The sequence below is a fragment of the Phoca vitulina genome, unplaced genomic scaffold (assembly GCF_004348235.1).
Source record: "Phoca vitulina isolate PV1807 unplaced genomic scaffold, GSC_HSeal_1.0 scaffold23, whole genome shotgun sequence".
NCBI lineage: Eukaryota > Metazoa > Chordata > Mammalia > Carnivora > Phocidae > Phoca > Phoca vitulina.
In genome coordinates, this window is record NW_022589726.1 from 10298688 (window position 1) to 10312093 (window position 13406).

At 33.6% G+C, this 13406-nt stretch overlaps 1 protein-coding gene across 7 annotated transcripts in view; it reads right to left on the bottom strand.

The window, feature by feature from the left end:
* Positions 1-410: 410 nt before the first annotated feature.
* Positions 411-13406, bottom strand: part of MON2 (MON2 homolog, regulator of endosome-to-Golgi trafficking) — a 102185-nt gene continuing 89189 nt past the window's right edge. For all 7 annotated transcript variants that reach the window (XM_032420219.1, XM_032420218.1, XM_032420216.1 and 4 more), the window contains 4 exons: positions 12862-12985; positions 9701-9908; positions 6949-7031; positions 411-1315 (listed from right to left, as the gene is read on the bottom strand). In XM_032420219.1, the coding sequence (XP_032276110.1) occupies positions 1152-1315; positions 6949-7031; positions 9701-9908; positions 12862-12985 (579 nt within the window). In that variant the 3' untranslated portion in view covers positions 411-1151. The remainder of the gene's footprint in view (positions 1316-6948; positions 7032-9700; positions 9909-12861; positions 12986-13406) is intronic.

Sequence of the window (13406 nt, forward strand, 5' to 3'; positions counted from 1 at the left end):
AAAAATACACTTCTCATTGTTTTAGAATACACACACATTTTATATTTATGGGTTAGCATAGTTATTTTTCTTCTTGAGAAGACATTACAAAATGAAACACTAAAATGAACAAAACTTCACAGGCAAAATTTGGAAATCTGGAATCATCTTGCCTGGGTCATAATTCAAAGACAGTGATAAATGCTTAGTCAGTGGGGGAAAAAAAAATCAGTAGAAATATAATATGAAAAGTCTTTAAAATTCAGACACCAAATATAAAAACAGACAGATTTATGTGAAAGCTGGGAAAGATATTTAAAGAAATGAGGTATGATGGATTCAGAGCGCTACAATATATCCCAATGTATTTAGTTAATAACTTATACTTCAAAGTTGCAAAATCAGCAAATCATAAACTATTTGCTGCTGTGTTCACATGACCTTTCTGGTCAGATGTTTAATAGTCACTGGTAAATACAATTAAAATAAGCACTGAGATAACTGCATGATCATATGGTGAGCATACCTGCTGCTTAAGAAGGCAAATTATAAGTAAAAATGTAAGCAAACAATTTTGTATTAATAATAAATACAGCTTCAAGCATTTAACATTATCAATATTTTAAAAATTTAAACAATAAATGCAACTATTTTATACAGAACTGTACCATTTATTATACACACAAGTTTATCAGTTCCCTTTGTTTACAAAGGCTGGTTATAGATAATATGGAATGTTACAGTACCATCTTGCATAAAATTTTAGTACAATTTTATACTTGAAAAAGGGTGCAAAAACACCAGCCTAATAAATCTGACTGAATGAAATATCTTTTCTTTCTTTTTAAAAAGTACATCGTTAACACATACACCACAAACTGTACATAAGCTCACTTTTAAATCACCAGTTGAAGATAAAGTAGCAGGTATGATGTAGTATTAACTCTCCATCAGCTTAACTTACTAAAGGCTTCCACTGCTACTCATTCAGGAGCCTTTGTTGACATGTAAGCTTGTAAAATGAATTATTGAACTCAGGTAAGTATAATTTAAAGGAGGCCAACACCAGCTGCCAAGAATTATTTGTAGTAAGAAATGTCCTTCTCATAGAAGACTCACTGAGGATCAAACATTCTTGAGATAGCTTTCTTCTTTAAAATTATTGTAGCTGGTCAAGATTCTCCATTTTGAACTTTGGATGCTGGTGGTTGCATGAAATCCTTAAAAGGAACTAGTGCCTCTTTAAGTGCAGAGCAGACTTCTGCAGATGAGCAGGTGATGCATTCTACTAAAGTTGGGTATAAAGCAATCACTTGTGCCCAGGTATTTCCATCAACTGTAATTAAAAAGTATAAAAATCTCAAAAATGTGTGGGTTTAAATAGCAGAGATTATGCAATTAACATGAACAATCCTCTAAATACAAGGCAAAGAAAAATATCCCCAAATATGGAGATTCCACAAGCCTGTACCCTTTTTTTTTTTAAAATCTTTGGAAGATTTCCTACAATATTCAATAAGATATAAGGGAAAAACATATGGTCAGTGTGCAGAGCCATCAATACCAAGAAATTCGATAAAGTCCATTTTAAATGATAATTTAAATTTGTGAAGGCCTTGGAAGCTGACAAAGTAACCTGGAATTCAAACTTTTGTCATTTTCAGTATAAGTGCCAGACAATGTAGTATATATTTCAAGAACAATTAGAAAACAACTCAATTTCTTATGCAGTTGTATGCTAAAAATATAAATATTTAAATGATTTTCCCAGTAACATCCTTGATATTCATTTTAGTTTCAAGTGACCACACAGATCCATTCTTCTCTTATACTGCTTCCTAATTTGTAACGTATATCACTACATTTAAACTTCAGCGGGGAGTGACATGTCTGTGGTCCTCACCACTATCACCGACAACTAGTATAGTTGAATGCTATTTGGTGAATGGGCGAAAGTGTTATATCCCAATTAGTTTATAATTTCCTTATACTCTGAGATCACGTATTACATTTCTATTTTCCTAGAAGTACTGTGCATATTGCTGAGAGTACAATATGGAATACAACCAGCTGACAAATCTTTGTTAGACTGTATACGTATATGACACTTTGCGGAGTAAAATTCAGATCTCGGAGGCAGTACAGTAAAAACGAAAGAACACTGTATTATACCTAAGTAACTTTAATTCTGTTTTTCACTCCAATTTCTCTTTATCTCAACTTCCGTTGGAGAATAAAGGAATAAGTTTCTCAAACCAGTGTTCTTCAAGATACTTCTTATAAAAAAAATAATGTTCAGGTAAATTTGGCACATGTTATATGTATTATCTTCCTTTTTGGGGAGTCATAATTCACACGAATTTATTAAAAACCTGGAGTAAAAGAAGAGGTTTAACTTTATCTAATTCAGGGCTTCCAAAATTAATTTGGTTATAGAACTTTTTTATATTCAGTATCTACTGACATCACTCATCATCATTAATATTCATTGCTTAGTACTAATCTTGGGAAATGTTGACCTGTTCATGTAATCCCTACTTCACCCAAATAGGGGCTTCCTCAGAGTGGGAGTGGGGCTGATGGGTAATGGTGAGGGAGGGAATGTAAGGCCAGAGCTGTTTTTAATCTGTATGTATTAGGAATCCGTATCAAATTTCATTTGTAAAAAGAACTGTGCTGCTTGACAGAAAACAGTTTAAAAACCACCAGTCTAAGAAGTTCTAAACCGTCTGCTCCAGCTGTTGTCTGTGAAACTTTCCACTAATCATTTGACAAAAGACTGCACAGAGAGCATTCTAGAAAAATGGCAGAGTAGGAAGTACTAGGAATTTGTCTACCCACCTAGACAACAATTGCATTGGCAGAATCTGCAACTATTTTGGAACTCTGGAGTCTACTGAAGACCTGCAACTTCCTGAGGTAGATTGGGACAGTATATTGTGATTAATTTTGGTCAATTTCAGGTCTTAGCACAGTAGCAGCTACCCATCCCTCACTCCTAGCCATGTGGTTGGGAGATGTGCACGTGTTCCTGGAGCAGCTAGCACACAGCTTACAGAAGGCCACGGTGGGCAAAAAGGACCCCATCCTTCAAATTTCAGGGATCTGTGCTCTGATAGATGCTTCTGATCACAGAGGTGCAGATAAAGAGGCTTCAACAACAACAAAAAAACAAATCCCTCAATTAAAAAATCTGCAAAGCATTTGAATACACATTTCTCCAAAGGAGATATACAAATGGCCAATTATGCACATGAAAAGATGCTCAACATCGCTAATCATGAGGGAAATGCAAATCAAAACAACAATATGACCCGCCTCCTACTCATTAAAATGGCCACTATCAACAAAAACAAAAAGGAAAAACAAAAAAACCCCAAGTATTCATGAAGATGTGGAGAAATTAGAATCTTATTCACTCATGGTGGGAATGTAAAATGGTACAGCCACAGTAGAAAATAATGTAGTGGTTCCTCAAAAAATTAAAAAAATAGAGGGGCGCCTGGGTGGCTCAGATGGTTAAGCATCTGCCTTCAGCTCAGGTCATGATCTTCAGGTCCTGGGATCGAGCCCCATGTTGGGCTCCCAGTTAAGCAGGCAGTATGCTTCCCCCTCTCCCTCTGCCTCTCCCCGTTTTTGCTCTCTCTGTCTCTGTCTCTCTCTCAAATGAATAAATAAAATCTCTAAAAATAAAAAAAAATTTTAATTTAAAAATTAAAAAAATAAAAAATAAAATTACCATATGATTCAGCAATTCTACTTCTGGGTATATTCTCAAAAGAATTGAAAGCAGGGTCTTGAAGAGATTTCTGTACACACATGTTCATAGCGGCATTATTCACAATAGCTAAAATGTGGAATCAACCCAAGTGTCTACCAATGGATGAATGGATAAGGAAAATATGATACACACACACACACACACACACACACACACACACAGGAATATTACTCAGTCTTAAAAAGGAAATTCTCCAACATGCTATGATATGAACGAACCATGATGACATTATACTAAGTGAAAAAAGCCAGCCACAAAAGACAAATACTATATGCTTCAACTTATATGAGATACTCAGAGTAGTCAAAATCATAATGATAGAAAGTAGAATGGTGGTTGCCAGAAGCTGGGAGAAGTGGGGAATAGGAGTTATTGTTTAATAAGTGTAGAGTTCCAGTTACAAGATGAGAAGTTATGGAGATGGATGGTGCTGATGGCAGTACACTATTATGAATGTATTTAATACCACTGAACTGTACACTTAAAAATGGCTGATTATAAATTTTTATGTGTATTTTACTATTAAAAAAAAAGAGGTTACACAGATTGAAACCTACCTAGATTGCCCCAGATGGAGAGTCAACTGACAAAATTAATTCTTGGTTTATTACAGGAAAATACAAAAATACACTGTTTAAGATCACATCTTAAACTCAGGGGAAGTTACTCAAATTTCTTAAATTAAAATATTGTTTTAAAAACCCACTATATATCTTGGTGGGCACCTTGGACTACCTATCAAAAAGGAATGAAAAAGCTGTATGCAATTACATGGAAGAATCTCTCTATTATATGAAGTGGAAAAAAACAGAGTATTCAGAACAGCAGATATAATGCAGGTCTATTAAGTATATTCATTTATGTTTAAAATTGGGGGCACACTGGAGTATATATTTTGTATTTACATAATAAACTTATGGAACGATCTACAAACTAATAAAAATGGTTGCCTATGGTGAGTTAAGAACTAGACAGATCTAAAATAGGGTAAAGATGATCTTTAAACTTTTCCCTGTATGTCTTTTTATGTTTTTGAATATTTGAACCATGTATATGGTTACTACCTATCAAATTTTGAAGTAAAGATCAAATAAAACAATAAAAACAAAATGCCCCCAAATTAAAAATAAGTCCAACAAATGTCTTCTCTCCCTCTAGAAAGCCCTAAAACAAATGACAAATGTCCTAAACAAATGTTGGGTATACATTGGTTCCAAACCTTATACCTATCCTCCTGAATTAATTCTGGACTGGCTATGAGCAATCCAACATATTTCCACTGGAAAGGCCTGGCTTTTTCTAAGTTACCTCCTTTTTTTCCTGTTTCTTAATGAAGCTTATCATAGGTTTCTAATATGTTACAATATCATCATCATCATTTATGGTTACATTTAATTCAAATTTTCACTTCATATGTCCAGAGCCAGAATTCAAACTCTCTTAGACAATTTTTAACAATAAGTTAAATCATCTATCATTAACGCACTTCCCTATTCATGGCCCACTGGCTTTGTAAAAAAAAAAAAAGAAAGAAGAAAAGAAAAGGAAAGGAAAGAAAGGTAAAAAAAGGTTACTGACAAATTCTGCTTAAATTCTTGACAGCTGTCTTAATCTCCTACAAAATAATGCAAGCACTATGCATCGAAATACACTGGTTATATTTAATACACCTATAGCAATAACATGGGAATTGGAGAATTTCCTGTTTAAGAATCCAATTCTATCCTATGATCTAATAAAGATTTTACTGGTCACTAGGAAGTTAATGCATGGTTTCCCTCTCTGAAAGATCAACCAGAACATTTTTTAAGAGAACTCAAATTTGAACTTGATGGGATGAAGTTAGAATATTGCTCCCACAATTTTCTTACAAATTCTACCCCCTCCTTTGGATTGAATAAATATAAATCTATTGCTCCTTAAGGTTTAGTATAATACTCACCCTTTCTAGGCCAAAGGTAAATTTTGAAAACAGAAAAATATGTATTTACTTTTATTATATAATAACTGCCAGGAACAAATATCCTAGGGCTCATTTATAAGGCATTTATTAGGAACCTCCTTCTTGGGTATTAAAAGTAATGCTGCTTAAAGTGCCAGTCTGCTAAGGTGCTTGGGCCAGAATATAAATCAACACACTCCTTCTTTAACAAAGGCTTGTTGTATAAAAAATGTCAACTGAACCACTGTGTTCAGTGACACAATTAACTCATATTCTGGTGCCAGCTCTTTAGCCTGTCCTCGAACAAACCACTTTGCATTGCAATGCAGAGGATTCAAAATAGAGCAAAACATGGCCCCAAAAGCCTCTCAAGAAGTTTACAAGTTAAAGGAACTGAGCCATGTATGTGTGTAACTGTAATACATATGGAGTGCTTTAAGATAAAGGTATACATAAAACAGCTATGAGTTCAATAAAAAGAGAAATCACTCACCATTAAGGATTAAAACCAAGGCTTAAAAGTGGAGTGCTATTTGAACTAGGTAGATGCAGGCAGGAGAATGAAATAAGCAAAAGGTTGGGAATACTTGGGTAGACTGAGAATTTTAGTTTGGTGGGAAAATAGGAAAAATGATGTCTAGTGGAAATAAACCATAAATCTAATGTGGTCTGACAACAGTACTCTTTGCATTTGGTAGGTAATGGTAAATGAAAATTTTTTGTTCTACAAAGATGGGAAAATGAATGATCAAAGCTGCACTTTTGGAAAAATCATTTCTGGCAATAACAAAAAATGGACAGAAGAGGAATGAGTTACAGAAAGGGGAAACAAATGAGGTAAAGCTATAAAATGATTCAAAGTTGTACAGTTTATATTTACACTGTAATTCAGTACACACGTAGGATGGAAGCCTACACCTACCCAAAATCTCAGTAATGTTCTACATTAAAAATATATGAACTATGAATTATCCATGCAACATCCTGAATTCAGACCAACTTAAAAAAAAAAAAAAAAGCCAAACTGTTATTTAACATAAAGAAGCTAAAACATTACAAATTAATTTTACTTAATTGACATCCTAATGGACTTGATTCTTTGCTGTCATAAGGACTGGAAAAAAGAAAGTCTAATAGCTATTATGTTCCTAAAATTTAGTTAACTTAATAATAATAATAGAGAAGTACATCAGAAATAGAACATAAATGCTATGAGTTTAGAATAACTGAGTTTCTAAGCACTTACCATTCTCAGGCTGAGTTTTCTTAAGTGAATCAATGAGAGTACTGACTGCTTTTAAAACAAATATGATTTCTGTTACTTGTTGCCTAAAAAAGAGATGGGAAATTATTTCCATCAGGATTTTAAGATATGCCATGTGTGTTTTTTACTAGGTTTATACAAGTAGATGTACTTTGGAAAAATACTGAACACAATACAATGCAAAGTTAATGTTAGTTTTAAATTCTTAAAAAGAAAAATTATTTTATTAATATGTACTTCAGTGTACAAATAAGATTTAGAGTTATTCTTATCATAAGTTATCAATTTCAAAACGGGGGGCATCTATTCAGGCAAATCCAAATTTATTTGTAAGATATTTAACATAACTATTTAAATTTAAGACATTTTATACATGCTTTTAAAGCTTCTCTACAAAAGTGGGTGTTTTTTTCCTTTTTAACTAGTTAGTGCTAAAAAGGATTTACCAAAATTTAAATGGAAATAAAGACTACTACTACCTCCTGGCATATATTTTCATGCTGTTAGAAGGACATTTAAAATTACAATAGTACAGGGATGCCTGGGTGGCACAGTTGGTTAAGCGTCCAACACTTGGTTTCGGCCTCATTGTGCTCTCAGGGTTATGATTTCAGGGTCATGAGGTCATGATCCAACACTTGGTTTTGGCCTCATTGTGATCTCAGGGTTATGATTTCAGGGTCATGAGGTCATGATCTCAGGGTCATGAGGTCAAGCTCACGTTGGGCTCTGAGCTCAGCGCAGAGTCTGCTTGACTCTCTCTCTCCCTCTCCCCCCCACCCTTGTACTCTCTCTCTCTCAAATAAATAATCTTTTAAAAAAAATTTACAATAGTGCTGGGGTGGGAAAAAAAATTACAATAGTACTTATTTAACTTTCTAATACAACAAAAGAAACATGCTCAAAATTAATCCTAAGGCAGTACTATTTGGAGACATTAGCAATGAAGAATGAACTTGGGAGTAAAGGACCAACAAGAGTAGCTTGATTCCCTTCTTTCTCCCTACATAGTCTCCTCAGTCCTGATACGAATCTGTGTTTTCACTCTACAAAAAAGATTTTTCTTTTTTTTCTTTTTTTTTAAGATTTTATTTCTTTATTTGACAGAGAGAGAGACAGCGAGAGCAGGAACACAAGCAGGGGGAGTGGGAGAGGGAGAAGCAGGCTTCCTGCAGAGCTGGGAGCCCGATGCGGGGCTCGATCCCAGGACCCTGGGATCATGACCTGAGCCAAAGGCAGACGCTTAACGACTGAGCCACCCAGGCACCCCCAAAAAAGACTTTTCTAATATTACGACAGAGTATATTTCAAGTCTCCCTTTTTAAGCATAGAAGAATGTTATTGTGTTGTGATGTAGTTTAGAAAATAATGTAATGATACTGAGTCAAACACAGGATGATACGATATAACACTTTATAGGACAACTATAAATAAGACTCAATTTAAAAGCAATAAACACTAAAAACATAAACAAGGAAAAATTGCTTTCTGAAATCAAATAATGTTATAATCTAATAAATAAAAATATTCCAAGCAAAACAACTTTATTACTGCTTTTCCGAGTATACTTCAGAGATAATTCTGATAAATCAATTTTCAATTATGCCCATAACCAAATTACCAACACCTGTCTTTGGAACTTTCGCATATAAATCTGAATAGGAGGAGGTATAATTTATGTTTTAGAAATTCAAAATACAGCTGGACCCCCAAAATAGAAATATAAATGACTAATAAGCATTGATAATTAAAAAAAATAACAACAGCAAACTACTATGTAACTATTTTTCATTCATCAAATTTTAAAAGATAAAATAAATCATAATGTAAATTGGTAGAAATCTCTGGTAGGGAATTTGTAATACATATCAAAAGCTTTTAAAATGTCTTTGTATTCTGACAAGTCAATTCTCACTCCAAAATTTTATTATGTAAATAAGAATGTACACAAAGATTTAGGGCTGGTGATTTACCTCTCCAATACTACCTTATATGAGATGGAACCCATAATGATTTTCGTAACTCTTTCCTGACTTTGACAACTTTGTCTTCCAACATTATTTTGTTTCATTTGTTTTGCCTTAAACTCTAATTCCCACATTAAAAAATAGATTGGTGACATAACCCTAATTTATGATTGCATTTTTTGATGAATTCTGATTTCTACCCCAACTTTGATTAGTCTTAGCAGAAAGGCCTAGAGTCCATTCTACGACACAGCTTGACTAAATGGTAAGCAAATTAGTTTAGGAACAAGAGCTTAATTAAGCAAATCAGATGAAAAGAAGATCTAAGACATGGCTAGCTGACTTATAGAGAAATCTAAAAATAACTGTAAAACAACCTAGGAAGTTCCTAGAGTATGATTGATCTATTATTGTCTCTCTAGAGAGATTCATACTCATGTGCTCATACGGATCCACAAGTCCTTATCCAGAAATCCTTAAGACGATATATTTTAGAATTCAAAATTTTCTTTTAAATCCAAAAAGGAAATTTGGTACATATATATTACTTACCCTCCATAAGGAGTCTGGAAGAGCACCCATAATAAAATACACTAATATATCTGCAGCAAAACTTATGAATATTTACACTGTATAAAATGAATAAAATTATAAACAGCTTCAGGTTACGTTCAAATCACTTATAAAAACAACTTGATGCTTAGAGCTTTTTTATTATTAGTAACTATGGTAACATATTTCCTTCATCTATAAAATAAAATTTATACCTTGGAAGAGGGCATTTACCACTTAATCTTTCATCCTCTATATAACGATGAAGCACATCTTGAGATCTCTTTAAAAGCACTGAGAGTGCCATTCGTGAGATGTAGCCTTCTTGAGGTGTTGTGACTTTGTTACTGAAGGAAAACTGGAGCAATGTTTCAAAACACATTTTAGAAAATTCCTCTCTCAAACGAATATCAATCTCTGCTTCTGTAAAATTAAAAATTTTTAATGGTTAACGAAAGGTTAAATTAATAACCTTAATGATAACGACTCTTAGCCAACTAGAAATGGAAGGAAATTCAATTGATGAAAGGCATCTATGAAAAACTTACAGCTAACAGCATATATATAGCAATTTTCCCCCTTGCAAGATCAAAAACAAGGCAAGACTGTCCACTGTCATCACTTCTACATAATATTTCTCTTATCTTTGTCTTTTTATACCCTTTGACAGCACTATAAAATACTTCTCAATAGTTTTCCACAAGGTCACACTTGGCGATACTCTTTCTTCCTTCTTCCTCCCTCCCTCCCTTTCTTCCTTCTTCTTGGCAACATCTTTCCCAGAGCCAGATCTCTGCTCTAGTGTGGACTAGCTGCTCTCCAGACCTGCTGTCCAGCTATATCCTCGAACTAGTCTTTGCCACACCCTCAGAATTGTTTTTATTCTCTCTTGTTTTCTACCCCACTTCCTAGATCCATGCCTTCTGTTTCTTTGGTTTACTCCTTTGTTTTCATGGAGCACATTCTGAAGTACCTGAGAAAGACTGACTAGGAAGTAAAATTTTTCAGAACTTGCACTTCCGAAAATGTCATTACTTTTCTGTGGTACTCAAAGAGTAGTACCTAGCAGCATCAGCATCACCAGAGAACTCGTTAGAAATGCAAATTCTCATATCCCACCCCAGACCTACTGAATCAGAAGCTCAGAGAACACAGCCCAGCAACAGCTTGCCCTTGCAGCTGATTATAATGCATGCTGACATTTGAGAATTACCATCTATGCTTATACTCTGACAACGATGGGCCTACGTATGGAAACTCCATGTTAAAAATCCTTTCCAATTATAACTCTGAAACCACTGCATCAATGTCTGTTAGCATCCAATGCTGCTACTGAGAAGTCCAGTATCATCTTGACAAAATTCTTTTGTGTTGGCCTTTTTTCTCTTCTTTCTGAAATCTTGTAAAATCTTCTCTTTAGCCCAAGTACTCTGAAATTTCATGACAACATGAAATTTGTGGATCTTCTTGTGGATCTTTTTTCTTTCACTCTTCTGGTTACTGAGTGACCATTTTTAATCTGGAGACTGATTTCTTTGGTTTATGTCTTTGATAATTTCCTTTTAGCTTTGCTCTATATTTTCTCCTTCTGGAAGACCCACTGTCAGATGTTAGACCTCTTCAATTCATTTTCTTTCTTTCTTGTCATAGTGCTCACTTTTTTGTCTTTCTCTGCTTTTGGGTTATTTCCTTATATTTTCTTGCAACCCTTCACTGGACTTGTTATTTCAGTGATCACATTTTTAGTTTCTATGAACTCTTTCTTGTAATGATTGCTCTTTCTTAATAGCATTTTCTGTTTCATGGATGTAAAATCTTTTAACTCTTTGAAGATCCTAATTATAATTGTGCTTTTGGGGACAGAATGTTTCTGTGGCCCTGAATTTACCTTTCCTCTGAGTTTCTTTTACTCCCTCTTCATTTGTTTTGGTTTTTCTCTTTTGTGTTGGAAGATTTTCTCTGAAAGCTTTGGCTATCAGGTCATACTTAAGAGTGATGGACCAAAAATGATGACTGGAACCTAAGTCTTTATAGGTTGGTCCAGTTTAGCACGGACCAACTCTACATATATGTTTAAAAAAGCCCTCCAAGTTCAAACTGAGAAGTTTGTGTCCTATAGCAAAGAAGGTCCATGTACCTTCCTTATCTTGGTATATTTAGTACTATAAATGGCAAGAGGTATCATCAGAAACTGCTTGAAAAAGTATACATGGCAATTCAGTAGTTCTTACTTAGCTTAAAATATTTACATCTGATTATAAATATTGTTCGTAAATTCCTTTTTATAAAAATGTATCTAGAAATTTTTATATACTCTTAATAATAAAAAGTTGACTGTATTAACATAAGTAGGTTTTAATTTTTTTTTCTGAGATTTTTATTTCGTTGTATCTGCACTTTATCAGATCACTTTTATCACTTTATCACTGGGCTGAGAAAAGAACTACTGTAGTTTGTGAAGTAAGCAATATGAGAGACATCTAGTGGCCAAACTGTACACATTTAAATGCTTTTTAAAGTGTTTAGCACAGTTCCGCAGAAGTTAGTCATGGCTCTGGTAAATTCTGGGGATTAAGGATATGCATGGCACAAATTTATACTTTTTTAATCATCTCAGAGAAAAATCACGTTATGATACCACAATTATATTTAACAATTGAGCACAGGTTTAGAAAAAGAGAAATAATAGCAAAAAGCAATTTAAGTACTATCTCCCAATAAAGTAGCATGATAAAATGAAAAGAAGCATGGAGTTCTTTTTAAGGATGAATTTGGCTTCCAGCGTTTAGATTATGGATAATTTTTCCAACCTTTCTCAACCCATTTCCCCTCTGCAATATGGTGGAAACTATCCTCATAGAAATACTGTGAGGAAAGAGGTAACATTCTAGCAGAATACCCTGCACATAGTAAGAATTTACTAAATTTAGTTCCATTAACAAATGCTAAGGCATCTATTTGTTTTAACTGACTAACTGTAATTTATAATTCTGAGTGACTGATACTAATATCTTCATTTCACAGATGATAAAACTGAGACTCAAAGAAGTTAGCCAACTGCTAGGTGGCAGAATATACACTCATTACTTCCCAATAATCCATGACTTCACAAAACTGTTAACTTGTGTCAGCCAACAGTGACTTAGGCAGATTTCCTAAGTGCTCTGCAATTTAATTCATAACACATAATTCACAGACTATTCACCACATTTTCCCCTCATAAAACTTAATGTTCTATTACATTCTTAAAATTTACCCTACTATTCTCCAGTTTACATTTTACCACAATCACAGGACTAAACATTTCTACAATCAGCTTCTTCCAAAGTACTTCAATACTTACTAACATTTTTAATAAATCATTAAAATAACATACCTGTAAATGAAGATGACTGAGAATGTATTGAGCCCTTATTAAGCATAGTCATTATCTGACCGACAAATTCCTTAGGAATAAAATTGGCATAAGGTAGTATCTCAGTGCTGATAAGCTGAACTACCTAAAACAAAAGAGGCAAACTCAAATGCATTTTTTTTCTTGAAAAAGACCAATCAAATGACAATTTCTACAGTAAAATCTAAATTTTATTTTAAAAGAAAATTGATTAAAGAATCTTCCTTAATTAAGTACATAAATATTTTAATGTTAACATACAGGATGAGTGGATGAGTAGCCTACTTCCTTCATCTGTCTTAGTAATAATAACAATAAATTTATTTTTTTTTTATAGTCAATTACAAAACAGTCAATCCTATAAACTGTTTACTATGCAGCCATTTTAATATATGTTGATCTCATATGAAATGTATCCATGTTAGAATAAAATATCCGAAACAAAATTAAGAATAAAAGTTAAATCACCTTTTTAGAACTGTAAACAAGCCAAAAGAGAAAGTAAAGTCATATTCATTTTTGCTAAA